Source organism: Gastrolobium bilobum, unplaced genomic scaffold (genome assembly GCF_033153095.1).
Source record: "Gastrolobium bilobum isolate Gb01-03AN ecotype WA unplaced genomic scaffold, APGP_CSIRO_Gbil_v1 utg3566, whole genome shotgun sequence".
NCBI classification, from domain to species: Eukaryota; Viridiplantae; Streptophyta; class Magnoliopsida; order Fabales; family Fabaceae; genus Gastrolobium; species Gastrolobium bilobum.
In genome coordinates, this window is record NW_026895643.1 from 89,051 (window position 1) to 111,102 (window position 22,052).

A 22,052-nucleotide genomic window follows, 5' to 3' on the forward strand; every position below is an offset into this window, starting at 1 on the left:
GGGGTGTGTGTGTGATAATTACAGACTTGTAAAACTAACAGAGTAACAATACATAAGATATCTCTCTATTGTCTTAAGGGGGTATTTATGAGAGGGTGAGGTATCTCCCTGGAGTGGGTAGGTGAGGGGGTCAACCCTCCTCGGAATATGCTAGGGATGGCTGACATTATTGCGGTAGCAATGGTACAGTCCCTGCATCGGAGGTGGCAGTTACTGATACTGTCTTCATAAAAGGGGTTACTATTTATGGTACCTGAGGCAATCTCCCACAGGTTGATATCCTGAGGTGAGACATTTTGGTGTCTCACCTGAGGGTGCTGTCGCCCAAGGGACAAGAAGAAAGAAGGGTTGGTAGTGATTGATCAACAAGACTAACGTAAAAGAAATTAGGAAGTTTGGGCCCAAATCACTGGGCCGCCCAGATATGGAATATCCGAAACACTATGGTACAGTGGTTGGTGTTTCAACCACACAATGAATATACAATTTACTACGAGTGCAAATAAAATAAAAAATAGCAGGCATGACCGGTGCAAGAGAAAATTGTATCTTGTTATAACTAATAGGTTTCTATGGTATAGTGGTTGGTGTTTAATGAATATATCACCACATTTGTTTTGTTCATTTGCACGGCCAAAATCATCCCACAAACATTAATTTCTCTGTATTAATCTCTTTATTTTGGTCCCTATACAATGTGACACTAGTTTAAATCTATAACTCTATGCACATTATTCAAATTCTACTAGTGACTTTATGCTTAACACACTTACGAACACACGATATATTATTAATAAATATAGAATTTATTTTACTACATAAATATCTCAACATCAAAGTGATAATCAGAAAAAAGAGAGAGGTTTTTTAAATAATATAATTTGAATTTGAATTTGAATTTAGAAATCTAATTACAAAATTAAGATTTATAAGGAGTTTTAACTTTTGATTACCAAAATGCATATTTACTCAACTTGAAAAGTGGTGGTAGATAGATAGCACTCGACTGAGATTGCCTTTGGTGAATGAATGTGTGAAGCAGTGTAAAGCGGAGAAGCAGAGTGGAGAAAAGATGTCATTATTATGCTCCAACTCTGTTCATCTTTCTCTTTCTCCGTTCATAACGCAATCGCCACGTGTATCCTCAAACAACACCAATAGCGTAGGCTTCGCCAATAGGGTTTGGCCTTTGCAGAGTTTCAGAATTGTTGCAAAATCAAAATCAAAATCAAAATCAGACGCACAATCCACCCAACACTCAACACCATCCACATCCCTTCTCTCTTTTCTCTGTCCCTTGCTCAAGCTTTTCTCTGTAACTCACTTTCCCTACTCACTAATAATCTTATCTTTCTATGTTCAATGATTTCTTATACTTCAATTTATGTATGTATGTATGAACTGAATTTGATACTTTATTCATTGCTAGTTAACTATAACAATAAATTAAGAGTAAATTCCCTTTGCTCCTAAAAAAAAATATGGAAACTATTTTAATCAAAAAAATTAACAGTATTAATCCTTTTGAGGAGGGACTAATATGTTTTCTTTGAATTTTCGAGGAATTACAATTTCAAAGAACTGAAATTTCAGAGCGACTGAAGTTATTCTTTTTAAGGGATTAAAATGGATTTAGTATTTTTTGACGAGAACCCAAAAGGTATTTACTCATAAATAATGTGAATTTGGAAACAACACTGTAAACCTGTTACACATTTAGCAGAACTCACCTAGTAGAAAAGAGGCTTTTGTTATAGTTGTTTGTTGCTATGTCAATTGTAAAATAATTCTCAACGTTGAACTTGTTGCCATTCAAGATTGAAAGCTATTTTTCTTTATATTTAGTATCTCACTTTAAAACATTATATTGCCTTAGTTTTGTCATACTAATTATTGTATCCGATTTTTATCTTGATGTCCTTGTATATATATTATCTTCCTCTTTTGACAGAGTTTTTGTCTTGCATTTGACAGTATCTCCAAATATTTCATTTTCATATATTGTTTTTCTTAACTAGTATTTCCAATTTTCATCTTGATTTTCTTATTCATTATATTATTTGTTTATTACTGTTTGTCATCTGTTGCTTCTGGCAGGGACGAGATCCTTCTCAGCAACGCAATTTTACTTTGGAGGTGACCCTTTTAGAATCTCAGATATTTCATTCAGAAAGTGATTTCTGAGGGGTTTTGCAGTATCTCTTACTTTGCCCTCTTACAATTTTTAGTTAAGCAGTTTTGGCACTAACATTTATTTTTTATAATATCAGATAAAATATACCTATTACCTATATTGCCTTTATCCGCAGTACAACTTTGTTTCAAAAGTTACAGGGTCCTTAAGTTGTGCTATTAGTATTAAAATCATTATGCATTTTATCATATATGTATGTAGTAGAAATGCAATGAAGGCTTGTGAAATATTTTGGAAAAGAATATAGGAAAGCAATTCTTGGTGAAAATATTTTTGTTTAATAACTACTACCCGCTTCAGTTGTCAATAAAGTGAATTAATAAATCACATGTTGACCACATGAGGGGTTAATTGTTCCCAAACAAAAAATAATTTTATTGCAAAATCCAGTTTTTTTAAGTTTCTGCAAATATTTTCTTGCTCCCTTCTTTTTCTGTTTACCATTTTAACACGTTATTGTTGGTGATTCAGTTCCCAAATCTTTATGTCATAAATTTGATAATTTCCATGGCAACTATGATTTATACATAGTTTTCATATAAATGACTTTTCGGTAGCTCTAAATAGGAAGAGAAGGTCTATGCAGAATCCATCATATTTGTTGTTCTGTGATAGAATATCTAAAAAATATCTCGTAATATCATTATGTAATTTGTTTAACATCCTTCACACCAATATCATCAATATAATTTTGTTATTTTGAGTATTCCTTTCCCCTCTCTTCCTGCTTCCCAACCAATTAGTTTCCACAGTATGTATTTTTTGGTACCTTTAAATGGAGGTATATTTTAATACAGTTAATTTCATCTGCTCCTGTGATGAAGTTGTGTGCCATCTAAGTGAGCATAGAAAGAAATATATGCTAGGAGTTTTTTATGTTCTGCATGCACCTTGTAACTGACTAACCTTTAAGTTTGATGATGAATGGTAGCTAGCAACATCTTCCTTGGCCAGCTTGTCAAGGTTTGCATGGGGAACAAAATCTGTAGTTGAGAGTTCATTGAACAAAGGGATCACTTCAAATGTTCCTATAAGTTTGCAGCTTTTTGAGTTTGGTATGCTTCTTACTTGGTGATGCTATTCCTAATAACAGGGAAACATTTTTTTTCTTCTATGACTTAGTTATTGAAATTGGTCAACATCCTAGAAGTTAATTTATTTCTTTTTTACGTGTTACTGTTGCTAAGCACCAGTCTTGGCCTCTACATTAATAATACTCTACCATGATAAAAGTAGTTTCTTTTACTAGTCCTCAACTGAACCTTCATCCTAAGATTCTTAAACTTTTTTTATTTATTTTTGGTATTTACCTCTTACAGATTATGTTATTTTATCATTAAAGTTTGTAATCATCCGATGTTAAATCTTTCAAACATTGTTTGTCAACAGAGGCATGTCCCTTTTGTAGAAGGGTACGGGAGGCCATGACTGAATTAGATATTTCTGTAGAGGTTAGCTGCAGATACTTCACATACACTTGCAACCACATTCAATATCTCCCGTTCCCTTGAATGAGTTTTGTCTGTCTTAACAGAGCACTACAATGACATAGTTCAGTCAACTTCATTTGATTCATCAAAATAATTTAAATGGAGGATGGAAATTTATTTATAGGCTCTATATTTGAAATTTTGGACACAACACAAATTATTTTAGAATGCTGAATTACATGAAAATAAGTACTGAATGGCACTCATTAGCTTGGATATTGATTTTGCCAAAGCAGAGCTTATGTAGCTCACTAAAGTAACAGGAAATTTTTTCTCTTTGTATGAAAGTTAATTAACATCAATAAATTGATATACTTATTTGTCACTTGAGTAATTGATTTATGATTGACTTTTGTCAACCAGTTCCCCTAATATTAATCCTATTGGTTTCATCAATAGGTCTATCCTTGTCCTAAGGGTTCTGTAAGACACAGAGAGGTGGTCAGAAGAACTGGTGGTAAAGAGCAGTATGTGGTTTTTTATGACATTTTTTCTTTTTGTCTGTGGATGATTTTATTGCTGTATTCTGAATATTGAAAATTTAAAAGCAGTTTTTGGGGTATCATATCTCATAATTTTTCTGTCAGTATTTTTCCTTTCTATATTATATAAGCTTTAATCCTATTAAAGAAATTTTAATAGGACTTGCATTTTAATTTCTATTGCATTTTTGTTGCATATTTACATTTTGCTACATATTTAATACTGATGATATCGTGTGATGTTCTCCTTATTATTTTAAATATTCTTTCCATTTAAAATATGTTGCTATGATGTTCTTTTGTAGGTTTCCTTTCCTCATTGATCAAAATAGTGGTATTTCAATGTATGAAAGTGGTAAGCAAGGAAGCTTTCTCCCTGTTCTTTCTCCAAATGGTTGCTGCTTATCATGTTTAGTGGCAATGCCATAAATCACCACCATTTTCATAGTTGTCACTTGTTACAGGTTTGGATTGATTCATTCATGTTAAAGACTTATTATTATTCTTCTCCACATTTTCCTAACTAAACTTTCATTTGTGCCTGTTTCAGTTGTCTTAATAAATGCTTTTAACCAATTCAATCCATTGAATGTTGTGTACTGATTTATTTTAATGAGCTTGTCATTTAATTTACTAAATGCACTTTGTAGCTTTACTCCAACATCTAACATGATGCTGAATGCCTGCATCCCTCTCTTACTTCAGTGTTTTATTCTTGGTTTCTTGCTGTAGGGGATATTGTAAAGTACTTGTTTGAGCGATATGGAGAAGGCAGAAGTCCATCATCGGGACTTTTGGAGAGGTATTAGATATAAATCTCTTTTTGGATGAGTATATAAAATATTATAAATCCCATATTATAGAGGAGAAAAATTGAGTTCAATCCTCATCAGACAAAATAGCTGCATTTACAGGTTAGGAGGGACTATTAATATCTTACTGTAATCTTTTCAGTAAAGCATATTGGCATGTAACTAAATTGTGTATAATGCCTGTGACATAAATAGTATGTTCCTCATCTTGAGGCAACCTAGAAAGTAATTATTAAGGAGAACTGAATAGGTTTTCTTAAGCAAATATAAATGATGGTTGTGAGTCTGGTGAGAAAGAGATGATGACATTTACCAGAGACTCTCTGTGCTAATGGTTGTTCCATATTCCATGGCTTTGATAAAGAGAAACTTTCGATTTTTATTTTCTCTTAATAACCCACTCTTGTGCAGCACTATTTTCACTGGATGGATGCCAACAATACTTCGAGCAGGTAGAGGAATGACACTGTGGGAACGTTCCAGGCCTGACTCTCCTCCTGGAAAGTTGGAGCTCTTCTCATTTGAAAATAACCCAGTAAGATAATGTTTTTCCATATGCAAACATTGAGAGGACTTTGCTTATCTGCTCAACATACTTTTCAGTTAGCCTAAATTGTGGTCTGAAAAAAGAATCAGTTTTATTTTCCCTTGGTATACTTGCTTTAAATTCAACCCTGGTTGAAAGAAGACATTCATATAATGTGCTGAGGTAATGCATTTGTCATTCAGTGGGTTAGTAATAGGATCATAAGAGGAACTGGATTTGCTATCCATATCATGTTTTGCCTCTGCCCTTGTATCGTCAATTATCCTGCTATCTCACTATGTGGTTGGATATATTTCTTCTTCTAACTTTCTAGATTTGAAATTTCACTTTCCAGAATGCTCGAATTGTGCGTGAGGCATTATGCGAGTTGGAACTTCCTTACCTTCTTCAAAATGTAGGAGAAGGATCTCGCCGAATGAACTTGCTGTTGGATGCTTCTGGATCTAAAGAGGTTAGAAATCAGTGTAACTTACAAAATAGTGTACAAGTTTAATTGAAATGAAATTGTATGCTTCTAGATCTGTTGGTTATATGTCCACAGTTAGAAATTTTGCAATGGATTTACTGCCATATCAGTAGGTAGGTGGTTACGTCCAATAATGGATAATTCGTACAAAACACAAAATGATAGGAGGTGGATTTTTCATGTCTTACTAATCCTTTTGCTATTTTTGGTCATTTTCTGATTTATCAACTTAAATCCTTGCATGAATAGGAAATTTGTCCCTTACAGGTTCCATACTTTATTGATCACAACACTGGATTTCGATCTGGAGACTACAAGATGATCTTATCCTATTTGTTCGAAACCTATTCAGCAGCTATCGTATAATTTCCACTTTCTGTAAGTGAAAAGTTTTGTGCATTTGAAATCATCACGAAGCCTATTTATTGTTGTATTAATGTGTGATGAACAAAGCCTCAGGTATAGGGCAGAGAAAATTGTAAACAACTAATTATATAAAATGATTGAGTCGACTGAATCTCATGACATTGTTTTAAAGATATTGGGATTGGATTATCTTTGCCACTTGGACAGGTTAAACCTGTTGTTGAATGACTCAGATCAATGGATCTCTATTGTACCAAAAAGAAGGAAAGGTATATGATAACTATGGTTTTGAGTTGGCAAAAGAGCATGTGGTGCTAGTCATGATAAAGATAAATGTAATAAACAATTTTAGATGCATGCATTTTTCCAATGCTTTGTCTCACCCAATTAAGGAGAAACCAACACTAGTGGTACATGTACAAATCTTGACACTGCTATGTGAAGAATTTTAAATGCATGTATTGTTCCAATGCTTTGTCTCACCCAATTATGGAAACAATATTCTACTTCAATCTTTAACGGATGTTTGATGGCATCTTCAGGTAGTGCAGATATACTAAGATGCTTTGCAATTTCAGTGTTTTTTAATGGACAAAACTCCCATCTCCTTTACCCATCCAGTAGAACCAATTCAAATAAATATTTCTATCCGTAGTGCTTCTCTGCAACGCCTCGACCTTATAAACTTACTTTTTCAGTTACTTCCAAATTACAATTCACAAACCACATTATCATATTATAGATTCTCCTTCTCAAACCCATTTCTTCCTTATTACTAATTGCACGCCCAAAATCACATGGGACTGCTGCAGGTGCGTGACCATATATGCCCAAAACAATTTGTCCATTCCCCAAAATGTGATTCCACACCACCCTTTTTTATTTGGACTCTCCACAGCACTTCATGTGGTACTTCAACTTCAAGAACACTTTCTTTTAGATAAAAAATCAATTTTTTTTAACTTTTTATTAAAAACTATGTTGGCTTCAAAACCTAACAATATGACACATTTAATACCAAGTGAAGTATAAATTTCCTGAAATATTACATTGTAAGGACAAAATGAATAAAAAATGGAATGGCAAAACGTTTTAAAAGGTTCAGTTTTCATTTTTCAGTGCTTTAATTTCACAAATAATCAATTTGAAACTACTCCGTGATCTCTTCTATTTTAATGGAGTCAGTTGTCTGATACCTTCTCTAGGTGGCATTTCGTTTTTTCATTAATTTTTTTTTTAAATTATTATTTTTAAAAAAGGTCTAATATATTCGAATTTCCAACAGAATCGAGATGTTCTATATTATATATAAGAAGATAAAATATTTATAAAATATCAATTATTCAACCCACGGTTGTTCAACAAACTTTGACCAATATATAAGCACCCAAAGGTTAAAGGTACCTTAGTTAGCTTTCTTGTCAAAATCATGGGGATCCACATTTCTTTCCTTCATTTCTAATCAATACAATAAGGGGTTAATTTTTTAATTTTATTTTTTATATATACATAATATAAAAGTACGTGGAGTTCATATGGAATTATGTGAAGAGAAGAGAGAGAAAAAAAATGAATTCTACACATTTATATATATATATATAAGGAAAAACATAAATATATATATATATATATATATATATATATATATATATATATATATATATATATGTGGGAAAAATGTTTCTGCAGTTACTGCAGATAAGTTATCTGCATTTATACGTCGTTTTGGTATTGAAATTTTAAAAAATTACAAATATAAAGACTATTATAACCCTGAAATAAATCAAAATTACAAAAGCACCATGATTTTCGCCCTAAAACGACGTCGTATTGGGCTTACTGCAGATAAGTTATCTGCAGTAACTGCAGAAAAAGCGAACCCTATATATATATATGTTCGCTTTTTCTACAGTTAATGTAGATAACTTATCTACATTAAGCTCAAAATGACGTCGTTTTGAGGCGAAAATCAAAATATTTTTATAACTATAATTTATTTTAGGGTTATAATAATCTTTTTTATTATAATTTTTTAATTTTTCAATCCAAAACGACATCGTTTTGAGAATGAATGTAGATAAGTTATCTACATTCACTTTATATATATATATATATATATATATATATATATATAATAAAATTATATCTTACAATATCAAAAATACTAATTATATGATAAAATAAATGCATGTTTCCAAATACCTTTACTGCTCTTCTTTACTTTTAAGTCGTCCCTTGCAATATATCACTGTTGTTAACTTTACAAAGAAATATATATCTTGTATCCAAAAGAAAATATATCTTAGGATCCCATGATGTCTCCATGAGCCCCACCACCAGCTCAACAAACGGTAGGTGTTCTCCACCCAATGATTCCTTCAGTAGGTATATGACACCTCATGACTATGAATCTCTCTGCTGTGAGTCTGTGACTATTTCTTTTCCCTTCTCTCTTTTGACACAACCTTGGCTTTACTTTCAAGCAAATTTTCAGATTTCCAACACTACCATTTTCACATAAATGCCCATATTCATGTTCAAATGAAACTGATCATATCTACCATTAAGACCTTATTTATCATCATTCTCTTCCTTTGATCCTGTCTTTCTCCGGAGAAAGAAAACCATTACCTCCTATCCTATCAATAAACCATGAGATCCAAAACCCAATTCACAAGCACTCTCAAGGTAGCCCTTCTCTGCCTTGTGTTTCTCTTCTTCTTCTTCTTGCTATTCAGATCATCTATATCATCATTTTCTCAGCAATCACAGACCAACTTGTCAAAGTCAAACACAATAACTTCAGCAGAAGAAGAACCACAACCCACAACACCAGCAACAGAAAAAGCCACACCATGCCCTTCACTCCCCTTAACACCCACATGCACCAAAGCTCCTCCATCTTTAGCCAATGCCCTTATCCATTACGCCACTACAAACATTACCCCTCAACAGACCCTTCATGAGATCTCAGTATCAGCAAGAGTTCTGCAGAAGAAATCACCCTGCAACTTCCTTGTGTTTGGCCTTGGTCATGATAGCCTCATGTGGACATCACTCAACTATGGTGGCCGTACGGTTTTCCTTGAGGAAGACAAGTCTTGGATTGACCAAATCCAACACAAGTTTCCCACTTTGGAATCTTACCATGTGGTGTATGATACAAAGGTTCACCAAGCTGATGAACTAATGAAGATTGGAATTGAAGAGGATTGCAAAAAGGTGACAGACCCAAGATTTTCAAAGTGCCAATTAGCACACAAAGGGTTTCCAAGTGAGGTTTATGACATAGATTGGGATGTGATCATGGTTGATGCACCCACAGGTTACTTTGAAGGGGCACCAGGGAGAATGAGTGCAATTTACACAGCTGGTTTGATTGCTAGGAACAGAGAACATGGTGAAACTGATGTGTTTGTGCATGATGTGGATAGGAAGGTGGAGGATAAGTTCTCAAAAGCTTTTCTGTGTGAAGGGTATTTGAGGGAACAAGAAGGAAGAATAAGGCACTTCACCATTCCAAGCCATAGGACTCGTTCGGGTAGACCCTTTTGCCCATGAGTTGACACATAATACAATTGTTTCTGCTTTCTTTAATTAGTTCAATACCATAAATATTAGCAACTATGTGGGAAACTAGATTCAGCCTTCAGCAGTATATTCTTGTGATGTGTCTACTTTATTTTTTGCGACAATTATTTTGAATTGATTCTCATTTATAAGTCACTGATGACTCTCAAGGAGTTATGAATGCAGGGAGATATTTATTGTAATGCTGAAGTGCCTTAAGCATCCTACTTCACCATGCATTCTGATTTGTAGGTCATTTATCATTAATGGCACTTCACCATTTCAAAAATATCAGTACCTGAAATTATTCTTTACTTTTAATTCCGCAAACAAACCCTTCTCACACCATAAAAAGATGTGCCACTCTTTTTTTATTTTTTTTTAAATAGGTGAGTGTCACACTTATTGTAACTATGACAAGAGATTAGAAATTTCCAACAACATTAGACTTCTTTTTCTCTTTTACTTATTAGGTAGGATTCTTTGACACCAGTGTCAACTTTCAAATTTGACACCTCATCTGACTCTGATTTGTAAGCATGTGACACCATTGATCTTTTTTTATCTAACGGCTCTCAGATGAGGTGTCAAATTTGAAATTTGACACTGGTGTCAAAGGATCCTACTTCTTTACTTATATACGTTAGACTGTTGGTTAGTTTTTAAATTCACACAACTTTTATAAGTTAATTCTTTTTAAGAACTAAAATGATAGAAATGTGATACGAGATTTATAAATTAAAGGTTTAACTTATATATAAAAATAAAATTAATTAAATACATTACAAGTGTGGAGAATAATTTCAAAGACTAAATTATCTATTTATCAGTTACCTATTTATCAACCATAAGTGAACTGTTGTCGATTCAGAGTGAGGTCTGTATCTCTTAAAGGATAAAGTACCTCATTTGTATGGATGCTTAAAAAGGCATGAGTATAGACCAAACCTCAAGGAGAGTGTAGTCGCATAAGAAGCTGCGAAAGAGGGAATGTATGTAAGGCAGCAGTGGCTCTAGAATCCGGCAAAGTAAGAGCTCATAAATGTGCAAGATAACAAGTGCCTCTTCTATTGTAAAGGAGGAGTTTATTCTGGAGGGGAAATATTCCCAAATCATGTGAGAGAGAAAAAAAATGAGCCTAAACCTCAATGCAATGAGGTGTTTGCCTCACCATAGTGAGTGTACAATGGTGAGTTCTTCAGGGAAGAATGAGATTCCCTACGATTTGACCATATGCTGAATGTAGGATGCTTCTAAATTAGGTCACTGATGGACCTTTAGATGATCGGACCAGCATTAGGCCTCTGTGAGCCGGTCTGAACAATAAGTTATATGTTATGGACTTCCAAATATTTATATTGAAATCAACAACTAAATAAATTTTGGTAACTTAATACAATACTATAACAATATTGTTGCTAGAGAAGTTTGTTTGTCTGGGACAAATATTACCTACAAGACACTTCGATGCTCAAATCAATATTTGAGTAACGAGCTTAAATAAAATGAAAGAAGATGGTCATTTTTGGGTTTTGAGCCTCTCTTTATATTAGCGACATGATATGCTTATGTGACCCTTATATAATGCTATGTACATATTCTTATTGGTAGATTGTGTTAGTGTTATTAACCTATTCCATATGCGGGTTGCCTTTGACGCAGCAAGATATGTAGGCTTAGTTGGAATCTCGTGTATGTTCTTTAGACATTAGTTATTAAGGAGGGTCATGAGTCCCAAGCTTTTATCAATTTAGTTGTGCATTTGCGAGATTGCATGTACATGTAATATATTTTTTTTTTCTTATTGACTAAGTCTTCATCTTCGAGCTTTTTTTATTATTATTGGGCCTAAACCTTAATCCCGTTAGTAAAAGTCCATACCAATTATAAATATTGTGATATGTATAGAATAAAACAAAACTTATTATAAATCCCTTTGTGATGCATTTTTTTATGTAAATAACAACTAGGATAAAAAATGGGAGGGGCTATCGATCATTTTCTCTTTTTTTTTTTTTGCTTTGAACAAGATTTTGTTTATTGAGTAACAAGAATTTATAGATTTATGTTGTCCCTTTAGTTATATATATATATATATATATATATATATATATATATATATATATATATATATATATATATATATATATAAGTAAGTTTTTACACTGGTATAAGAATAAGAAGTCTTACACAAAATCTTTATTTTTGATTTGTTTGCATCTAACAGTTCAAATATTTAATAAATCATAATTGTTAAATATAAATGGGATTAACAATTAAGATTAAGAATATAACTTATATCGATATAAAATAATCTTGACCTTATATATATATAATTTATTATTTAATTTATTATTTATCAAATGAGAGTCTTGACACAGGGGTTGCTGTTATTACCATATGACTGAAAAGTCACATACTCAATTCATATAATTAATTTTGGGTTCGTCGCTTCTCCTTTCGCTGTTGATGAGAAAAGTTGCAGCAAATTATTAACACTAGGATACGAGGTCGTATCTTGGCCTAAAAAAAAAAAATACACATCAGGATCCGGACGCGTATCCTGATGAAAATAAATGTTGCTGCACTTTTTTCCATCTGCAGTGACAGAAGAACTATATAACCCTAATCTTTTGGTAAATGTAAAGTAAGATTACCTTTTCTTTTGGGGGTTGCCCCTCTGGTATACTAAAAAAATTAAGATTACCCACTATAAAATATGAGTTTAATATTTCTCATGTTATAAGAGATAAATTTATTTTATACATACACATAAAAGTGTGGGGCCCATATTTTCTCTTTTTCTCTTTTCTCCTCACATGGGCCCACAAGGACCCCATACGTTTTTATGTGTATGTAAGAGACAAATTTATACCCAATGGGTGCAGCTCAGTTGGTAACTTGACGCTGAGTTAGTGGGGTTGGATATGTGTTCGATTCCCGCTGAATGCATTCTTGGGGAGGGGGCTGAACCTTTAGCCATCACTGTTCCCCCGCACTCCGGATTAGTCTCATAGCTGGCTCAAAGAGTCGAAGCTCGTGGGGATACCGAAGGGAGTCAACTCGTCTCAAAGAGATAATTAGGGTTGGATAACTCCAAAAAAAGAGACAAATTTATTTCCTAAAACATAATAAACACTAAACCCATAAAATATGGGTTTCAATCGTCTTATGTAATAAGAAATAAGTAGCTCATACAGTAGAGTATAAACATACTTTGTGTGGGCCCACATTATTAAAAAAATATATTGTATGAAAATCAAAGAGTTATTGGTATAAGAAAATAATTCTCTTACTACATGAAAGTTGTTTTCCTCATAAAATATTCCCTTAACCTGCGTAGAACAAAAAAATATTATTTATCGATAAGAGTGGAAACAAAAGAGGCCAAGTAAGGCTTTACCGTAAACAAGTTTGGCCTATTTTTTAAGGGCTTTACTTTTTTTTATTTTATAGGAGAAAAGATTTATTTCTTGTACATACATTGAAATTTGTGCCAAATTTTTTCTTTTTATTTTTTAAATCAATGGCCCCACTTGTAAAGCCTATTTTTTAAAGAGTAAATACCTTTTTCGGTTATCAGCAAATTTTACAATATTTGTTTTAGTTCCTAGCAAATAAAAAGACTATTCGTGATCCTTAAGAAATTCAAAGTGAACCAATTTTAGTCTGTTTGAGGAACTAATATGAGTCTTTTTTAAATTTATGAGGGACTTTCAACTAAATGGGTCTATTTTGAATTTTTTAGGGACTACGAATAACTTTTTTATTTGCTAAGAATTAAAGCGGTATGGTAAACTTTGCTGAGGACAAAAAAAATATTTACTCTTTTTTTTTTTTTGTAAATTACTCTCTTTTTTTAATATAAAGCTTAAGTATAATCTATTTACTTGATCTAAACCCTCTATTAAGGCATGATTTGACTTTTTGAAAAGCCTAATATAAGGCCTGGCCAATGAGTATATGATTTATGGTGAAATCCAATACAATAATAAAAGCAGTAACAACAACATAATAACATTACTATATTATTTATTTAGGGTTTGTATTTATCATTTAACATGACACAAAAAAGTTTCCTACACACCTAATATTTTGTGGGGCTTACACTTTTTGAAACAAAAAAAAAAAAACTCCGGCACGTAAAACGAATCTCTATAACATTACATAATCATTTTTTCTACAGTATAACTATTATAAAACCCTACTTATATTTACTCAAATGGACTAATGCGTCAAGCCTAAAAGAATGTATTAACTTTGAATGGCAAGTCATCGATTTTTCAAATCAGTTGGTTGGATATAACTATGTTAAAGGAACATTCATCAAAGTGCCACTGTTTGGCAAAAAATTTTTACCCAAATATCACACGAACAGTACTTTTTACCAGAATACTAAGCGTAAAAGTTCGCTACCATTGGTGGTGTACTTCGTCGCCAATGATTTTATTACACATGTCATTATTCGTGTGCCACATAACGTACCAAGTTCGCTACCACTGGTAGCGAACTTGGTTCAATCAGCTTTTCATGCTAAGTGTGCCACATGTCACGAAATTATTGACGACAAAGTTCGCTACCAGGGATAGCGATTTGACATGTGACAGTCTGGTAGTTCACGTGGTATTTGGATAAATTTTTTGACAAACAATGGTACTTTGTTCCTATGTTTAAAGTGTTTTTATCAGCAACAAAAAAGTGTCAATATCGGGCTACTAAATATTAAGAGATAAAAAGCTACTTGTATTAAATTATTTGAGTTAGTTGAATTATATTTTCATATGCGAAAATATTTTCCAATGTAGTTTGAACTATGACCTTTTGTTTCATGCAAGTCTTATTTACCCCAACATACATATATAATTAGCCAATGAATATTTCACCTAAAAAAATAAAAATAAGAGGAAGGTTATTTAGAATTTTTTTCCTACAATCTCTTACGATCTTTTTTTTTATTGTTGAATCACAATATAAATTGATATATGATGAGTGCCACTAAGTTAAATTTAATTTAATAGTGACAAAGTCAAATTATAAATATAACATGCTTAAAAAAAAAATAATTAACAAGTGAATTCATTTCAGTTTATATATCAATTAATTAATTATATAAAAAATTTAACTAATAATTTACCCATATTAATAATTTACTCAAGTTTTAATACTTGGTTAAATTTAAGTAAATTATTAGGTAAAATTAATTTGATATTTGACTAATGAAAGATTTCCCAATGTTTTGGGTCAAGGCTGGAATTTTGTTGGGCTGAGCTAACCTAGATGGGCTTAACCCGACACGTGAGAGCGAGAGGGTATTTGAGTGTCTCTGCGCAATACAGATATCAGAAGATACAACACATTACATAAATCGCTAAGCGAAGGAAGCACTGACTCTGACTCACCGATAAAGATAGAGAAAGAAGAGAGAGAGTGAGAGATGGCTGAATACGAAGAGAGATACGAAGGGAACGGAGAAGAAGAAGAGCTTCACAATTCTCATGGTCATGCTCATGCTGATTCTTCTCCTCAACTTGGTGACACTACCCACCTCGATCTCACCGATTCCAAATCTCGCGTATGCTTTCTCACTCTATCTTCCATTATTTTCACACCATCGTTTGATTAATGTTATTTTTTTTTCCTTCATGTTCGTTTATAGGCAGTTTAAGTTTCGTACAAAATTAGGGTTTTCGATGTATTCTCACTTTTAATCTCTCTGCTGGGGTTTCGGATGAGGGTTTTTCTGTTTTCCTTGTTTTGAATCTAAGCAGAATAAAGAAGTTCCTTTTCTTTCTAGATTCGTGTGCAGAACTAAAGATGTGGAGGTTGCGTGAGATTTGGTTTAGATTTCAATATTGTTTGTTTGCCTTTCTATGTATAGAATTTCCCCAACTAGTTCGGTATAAGTATTATGTTGATGTTGATGTTGTTCATGTTTGATAATTTAAGTGTAGGTAGATATGTGTAGGTGGTGGTAAGGTTTGAACTTTGGTTAACTATGTACCATATGTAGTGGGCGTTTTCTTACAGTATAAATATTACGAAAATGTTTGAGGGCTCTTTTTTTGTTTATTTGTTGTTTTTATTTGAACCTAAGGAAGTTGAAGTCTCTCGTGTTTTGTTTAAATTAAAAAAAGTTGGTGGAAGTATTTGATTTCTGAACAAAATTCGGTGGTTATCTTGATTTTGTGTGGTGTTTTCACACGTTTCATTTAAATATAATAAGAATAAAAAATTATGGAAACACTGGATATGGGCTGCTCTATGGTATGTTATATGCAATTTATTCTTTGCAGGTTTGTTTTCTGTCGCATGGTATTTGTGATTGTGATTTGTGCATACCTATTGGTTGTACTTGTATGCTCAGTATATTACTGACTGTGAAGCATATCTATTGCTGTAATAATTATTTTTCACCTTACCTTTATATGTATCACTGCTATTATCATGTTTGAAGATATGAGTTCGTTTATTTTCTGTTAATATTTTGATATGTATATGTCTTTTGGCAGCTTGGATCTCGTGATTATGACAGAGAATCTTCCAGAAGCAGAGAGAAGGAGCGAGAGAAAGGGAGAGAAAAGGAGAGAAAAAGAGAAAAGGGGAGGGACAGGGATAGGGAGAGAAGTAGGGACAGGGATACAGAGAGAAGCAGGGACAGAGATAGGGAGAGAAGCAAAGACAAGGAACGAGATCGTGATGGGGAGAAGGAAAGGGACCGGGACAGGGATCACCATCATAGAGATAGACACAGGGACCGTAGTGAGAGAAGGGAAAGGGGGAGGGATAGAGATGATGATGATGATTATTACAGAAGTCGGGACTTTGATAGGTAAAAGTTTATTTGGGATATTAATTCCTTGTATCTGAAGTGGTGCTTGAGAATTTTCATCAGCATCAGTTTTTGAATAGACATTCTTGTTACATTCAATCCGTTGTCTTGCATAAGAATTGACATTCTTATTTCCAAAACATTAGCAATGTCTTTATTTTCAATAAATTGTTTTCTATTCATTTTCTTTTTCAATTTTTGTCTGAAATTGTTTGGTGGTACAGACGAAGGGATTATGATAGAGAGGATAGGCATAAGCGCAAGTCTAGATCTCGATCTAGTTCACGTACAAGGGCTCGATCTGAGCATAGATCAAGGTCACGTTCTCGTTCACGCTCAAAGAGGTAGGCTGAGGAAAGATCCTTAACATTCAGTGTATAGATTTGCACTAACATATAATGGATGTGATTGCCATTTGGGAAATTCTATGTTCTGTTTTGTAAAATAAAATAATTGTTGTGTGCAACTGGAACTAGTATAATGTTGTACATGCATGTGGAAGAGAGAAATAATTTACGTAGTTAATTGAAAAGCCATTTTATTTCCAATACATCCGTAATGATTTTAATTTAAGGGATCATTATAATTACATCACCTAAAGTATGGCCAAATATTTGGGATAAAGGTAATGTTGATGTTGAAAGTATGACCAAATGATAGTGACCTCTATCCTTATTTCTAGTATTATAGGTGACGGGAGGCTTCCTTACTGTTTATTGGTACATTTCAAAAACATCCTGTTTTGAAATTGTGTTAGATGCAGATAGTTTTACCTTATATTATTTATTGATACCTGTTTCATGAAAAGTAACATGCATTATTGGAATACTAACTTAATTCACGTACAGCAAAAGGACTAGTGGTTTTGATATGGCTCCCCCTGCTTCTGCAATGTTGGCTGGTGCTTCTGCTGTTGCAGGTACATTTACTCATGTATATATTATGAACTTTTTCAATATTAACTGCTTTCTTTCTTTGTTGGTCTTAGTATGGAAAATTCATATCAAATTGCATGGTGTTAACTTGGTAAGCTATGTTCAGTTACTATCTGAGTATATAGCTCTTTGAAGACTGGTTTTTCGATGGTGTGTAATTTTGTCTTTCTTTTTTACTTAGTGATATAATTCTGGAACTAAAAGATGCTTTGGTTTTTGTCTTGTGTTTGGTGTTTGTTTGTTTTGTTTCTATGTCTTGTCTTATGTTCTAAGAAGGCAATGTTGGGCTACTAGCCCCACTGTGCTGACAATGGGCGTGAGCCGACATCTGTAGCTTTTATATCCACGGAGGAATCAATGGTGGGTCTTGTTCGTCTTCAACTGGAAACTATTACCTACTTTGGTAGACTTGCAAATATTATCTCTAAAGCTTGTTTACAATGTTCCGTTAATCTTATTGATATAATATATACGAGGTTAGATTATGCTTATACTCAGGCAAGTTGGAGCAAAAGGAGTCATTTGATACCTATATAATAGGATTCCTAAAGATGAAAATAATGAGTTTGTTCTGAGATGAAATATACCTTTTATTTGCAGGCCAGATCACGGGGGCAAATCCTGCAATTCCGGGAATGTTTCAAAATATGTTTCCATTGGCTACAAATCAGGTATGTTCATTTCTTTATTTACAACTCTGGTTATGGAACTCAATTTTTTTATTGATTTCCCTTTCTTTTTGTTTCTTTGTTTTTTAAGATGCAGCAATTTAGTGCACTCCCTGTCATGCCAGTTCAGGCTATGACTCAACAGGTATAAAAAAGCTTCAGTTAGATGAGGATTACCTTTCCCTTATAGCATTACTTATTCCTAACTTTGGCCTTTCTTTGAGGTACCAAATATTCAGGCTACACGGCATGCTAGGCGGGTTTATGTAGGGGGCCTCCCTCCTACAGCCAATGAGCAGGTAATATAGAATAGCTCAGGATGATCTTTCCCTATTATTTTCTGAATGAGAATAGCTAAGGTGGTTTGGTTATCTGCTAAATTGCCTATTTGTGAAATAGTTTCCCATTTTTCACCACTTGATAAAGCTTTTCAGAGTTACTAGATGCTCTTCATGTGCTTTACTTTTGATGCTTGTAATTTTTGTGAGAGCAATTTAATTATGTCCCACTATGTGTAGCTTCTGCTGACATAAAATCAAGTGGAGAACAAACTGGATAATATTTTTAGCTGGTTTTATTTGTGATAATTTTATCTTTTTTTAATCTTTGTTTCTGATTGTTATACTGCAGTCAGTTGCAACTTTCTTCAGTCAGGTTATGGCCAAGATTGGAGGAAACACTGCTGGTCCAGGTACATTATAATCTTAAATTAATTGTGCCAGTTTGCTGACATTATAATATGCCTAATTGATTTGATTTTAATTTGTTCAGGTGATGCGGTGGTCAACGTTTACATCAACCATGATAAGAAATTTGCCTTTGTCGAGATGAGGTCTGTTGAGGAAGCTAGCAATGCAATGGCTTTGGATGGGATTATTTTTGAGGTATCTTTTTATCTAACAACAACCTAAAGCTTGGTTTCCTGTTTTTTTTTTTGTGAGGATGCAAGTATATCCATTGGCATTTATCCGAATTTCATTTTCGATTCAGGGGGCACCTGTTAAAGTCCGGAGACCTACTGATTATAATCCTTCTCTAGCTGCCACCCTAGGTCCAAGCCAACCTAATCCAAACCTTAATCTGGGCGCTGTTGGTTTAACCCCTGGGTCAGCTGGTGGACTTGATGGTCCTGATCGGATTTTTGTGGGTGGACTACCTTATTACTTTACCGAAACACAGATCAGAGAGCTTTTAGAGACTTTTGGTCCTCTTCGAGGTTTTGATCTAGTTAAAGATAGAGAAACAGGAAACTCAAAGGGTTATGCATTTTGTGTTTACCAAGATCTTGCAGTTACAGATATTGCCTGTGCAGCTCTCAATGGAATAAAAATGGGAGATAAGACTCTTACAGTTAGACGAGCTAATCAAGGTGCAAACCCACAGCAGCCTAAGCCTGAGCAAGAGAGCATTTTAATGCATGCACAGCAGCAGATTGCTCTGCAGGTCTGATTGGATTGTATCTAAGATTTTATTTGTTACCAAAATCTTTGGTGCACGTTATTAAAATTTTAATTGCTATATACTTTTGATTTCTGTAGAAACTAATGTTACAACCAGCATTAGTGGCAACAAAGGTGGTGTGTTTAACTCACGCAGTTTCTGCTGATGAGCTCAAAGATGATGAGGACTACGAAGAGATTCTTGATGATATGAGACAGGAGTGCTCCAAATTTGGTAATTTATCATTTAGTTTGCTTATCTTTCACTTCGAACTATAACACATTCATATTAATTTTCTCTGTTATTTATTTGTTTTACAGCCATTTGTAATCCCACGTTCTCTCATAACGAATCAGACCTAACTTACAGATCGAAGCCTCCATAACCTTCTATCCTTGTTCACGCATGCTTTTTTCATTGCATGTTTTTGAAAATTTATTTGCATATCTAACTTTTTTTTTGTTTTCACAACTTTCAGGTACTTTGGTGAATGTGGTGATCCCTCGTTCCCAACCAGTTCCACAACCAGATGGTGAACAGTCTGCAGGAGTTGGAAAGGTTTGTAATAGTGACATATTCTTCTGGAAATTCAGTCTCACCTTTCTTCTCCAGGCATAATTTTTTGTTTATTGTTTTTCTATTTTTCTCTCTTGTGCAGAAATGAACATGGAGTTTTTATTTTTTATTTTTTTGACGATGGTGGATTGATGTAGTTGTTTGAAATTATAGTATATTCGAGGAACTGAAGATTTGTCAGAAATTGCTAATGGAAAATGAACTTGTTAAGTTGTGGGTGATTGCTTATAGATACATGCTATAAATTGTGATCATACGAAACTATTTTTTACTTGCAGGTGTTTTTGGAGTATGTTGATGTTGATGGTGCTACAAAAGCACGTGCTGGATTGAATGGTCGTAAATTTGGTGGAAATCAAGTAGTGGCTGTCTTTTATCCAGAGAACAAATTTGCTCAGGGTGATTATGAAGGCTAGTTGTATTTGTCACTTGGATTGTATCTTAAAGATTTCTTAGCAAGGATTATCTTTTGCTCTATTTAACTTGTAAGCTGAGTTGTGGGCTTTAGTACAGAAACAGATCTGTTTAGGGTGGAAGTAGTAAGAAATTTATGGAGAGTTTGTTAATAGATTATTTGCTAGTGTCTTTATGGAAATATCTGGTCGCTTGAGAAAAAATTCTTTATGCGCTTGAGTGAGGTTTGTTTTGCAGTGGATTTTTGCATTAATCAAATTAAACATGTTGACTACTGGATCTTTTTGCTTTTGTATTAATCAATTTCTTTAAAACCTATTTACCAAAAAATCATGTCGTTTAAACCTTTAGATTTAATGCTGAAGCTAGAATATAACCGCGGCAAAAGAAGTAGCATGTTTTAAGACTAGATTATAATCTCCAAAATTGTTTATATAAATTTACACACACACACACACACACACACATATATATATAGTGCTACAATGAGAAAATTTCTTTGAAACTTAAGTTTTTCAAAATTAGCTTGGAAGTATTATGGTTCAAGGTTGAAGCCATGAAACTAAAGTTTTTCAAAATTAGCTTGGAAGTATTATGGTTCAAGGTTGAAGCCATGAATGTAACGAAGGAGCTAATGAATAGAAGAGAAAACGGGAGAAAGAGAAGAGAGGGAGGGTGTGGGGAAAGTAGAGATGTGAGTAATTGGTTAAATTAGAAAGTTTTATACGTGCTCTACTTAATAGAGCTGAAGAGGGATGACTCAGTAAATGTGTTACTAAATATCAACGAGAATTTCTTATAAGAAATGTTGTATTAAGTGGTCATTTCCACTATAGGTTTGCATAAAAAAAAATATTGATGGCTTTTGCTCTAGTAACGGTTTCCAGTCCAATTGTGGTGTAGTTTTGAGAAATAGCTTGGGGCTTGGGGCAATTGGGTTCTGGCTTTCACGAAGAATCTTGGAATAGGAACTAGTATGCCGGCTTTGTATACCTTGGCTTAAAAGTTGCTTGGAGGCGGTGGTACAAAACAATTTGGCTGAAAGTGATTCCCCATCACGCATCTTCTATGTAGTCTGTTTGTTTAGCCTTTTAAAAAAACCACCTTTTATACCTTGTTTATTGTAGAAGTGTTTTTTTAATAAAAGTTAAAACTATTTAGATTTTTAAAAAATCACTTAGTTTTTGAAAAAAAAATATTTAATTTTTCACTTTTGCTTTTTTCGAAGCTAAAAATTTTAGCTTCCAAAAAAGCAAGTTTTTA

The 22,052-nt window shown here is 33.5% G+C and overlaps 3 protein-coding genes across 12 annotated transcripts; all 3 read left to right on the forward strand.

Annotated features, from left to right (window-relative positions):
- Positions 1-981: 981 nt before the first annotated feature.
- LOC133286271 (uncharacterized) lies at positions 982-6,731 on the forward strand. The gene is made up of 10 exons (XM_061483666.1): positions 982-1,315; positions 2,098-2,136; positions 3,126-3,249; positions 3,584-3,645; positions 4,084-4,151; positions 4,472-4,521; positions 4,899-4,968; positions 5,390-5,513; positions 5,860-5,976; positions 6,259-6,731. The coding sequence occupies exons 1-10, from the start codon at positions 1,073-1,075 to the stop codon at positions 6,355-6,357; spliced, it is 996 nt and encodes a 331-aa protein (XP_061339650.1). The 5' UTR covers positions 982-1,072; the 3' UTR covers positions 6,358-6,731.
- A 2,139-nt stretch (positions 6,732-8,870) lies between these two features.
- Positions 8,871-9,999, forward strand: LOC133286305 (glucuronoxylan 4-O-methyltransferase 3-like). The gene has a single exon (XM_061483708.1). It carries the CDS (start codon positions 9,010-9,012, stop codon positions 9,916-9,918), a length of 909 nt encoding a protein of 302 aa, XP_061339692.1. The 5' UTR covers positions 8,871-9,009; the 3' UTR covers positions 9,919-9,999.
- Positions 10,000-15,282: 5,283 nt separating this feature from the next.
- On the forward strand, positions 15,283-20,852 carry LOC133286121 (splicing factor U2af large subunit B-like). Of its 10 annotated transcripts, none has more exons than XM_061483505.1 (14): positions 15,283-15,499; positions 16,437-16,756; positions 16,981-17,100; positions 17,605-17,675; positions 17,810-17,830; positions 18,292-18,362; positions 18,457-18,504; positions 18,599-18,658; positions 18,990-19,050; positions 19,131-19,243; positions 19,350-19,802; positions 19,898-20,033; positions 20,278-20,357; positions 20,654-20,852. In XM_061483505.1, the coding sequence occupies exons 1-14, from the start codon at positions 15,362-15,364 to the stop codon at positions 20,789-20,791; spliced, it is 1,830 nt and encodes a 609-aa protein (XP_061339489.1). In that variant the 5' UTR covers positions 15,283-15,361; the 3' UTR covers positions 20,792-20,852. The 10 variants fall into 10 exon arrangements, 9 of the variants coding, with proteins under 9 accessions (XP_061339489.1, XP_061339498.1, XP_061339463.1 ...); XM_061483514.1 differs by lacking the exon at positions 17,810-17,830 and having other exon boundaries at positions 18,451-18,504; positions 19,131-19,141; positions 19,187-19,243; XR_009748090.1 differs by lacking the exon at positions 17,810-17,830 and having other exon boundaries at positions 18,451-18,504; positions 18,584-18,658; positions 20,120-20,357; positions 20,654-20,722.
- Positions 20,853-22,052: the final 1,200 nt, after the last annotated feature.

Bases quoted from the DNA above. Each gene is read 5' to 3' on its own strand.
- LOC133286271 (XM_061483666.1), top strand. From the start codon at position 1,073: ATGTCATTATTATGCTCCAACTCTGTTCATCTTTCTCTTTCTCCGTTC. The intron at 1,316-2,097 runs GTAACTCACTTT...TGCTTCTGGCAG, and splicing joins CCTTGCTCAAGCTTTTCTCT to GGACGAGATCCTTCTCAGCA. The intron at 3,250-3,583 runs GTATGCTTCTTA...GTTTGTCAACAG, and splicing joins TTTGCAGCTTTTTGAGTTTG to AGGCATGTCCCTTTTGTAGA.
- LOC133286305 (XM_061483708.1), top strand. From the start codon at position 9,010: ATGAGATCCAAAACCCAATTCACAAGCACTCTCAAGGTAGCCCTTCTC.
- LOC133286121 (XM_061483505.1), top strand. From the start codon at position 15,362: ATGGCTGAATACGAAGAGAGATACGAAGGGAACGGAGAAGAAGAAGAG. The intron at 17,101-17,604 runs GTAGGCTGAGGA...ATTCACGTACAG, and splicing joins TCTCGTTCACGCTCAAAGAG to CAAAAGGACTAGTGGTTTTG. The intron at 20,358-20,653 runs GTTTGTAATAGT...TTTTACTTGCAG, and splicing joins AGTCTGCAGGAGTTGGAAAG to GTGTTTTTGGAGTATGTTGA.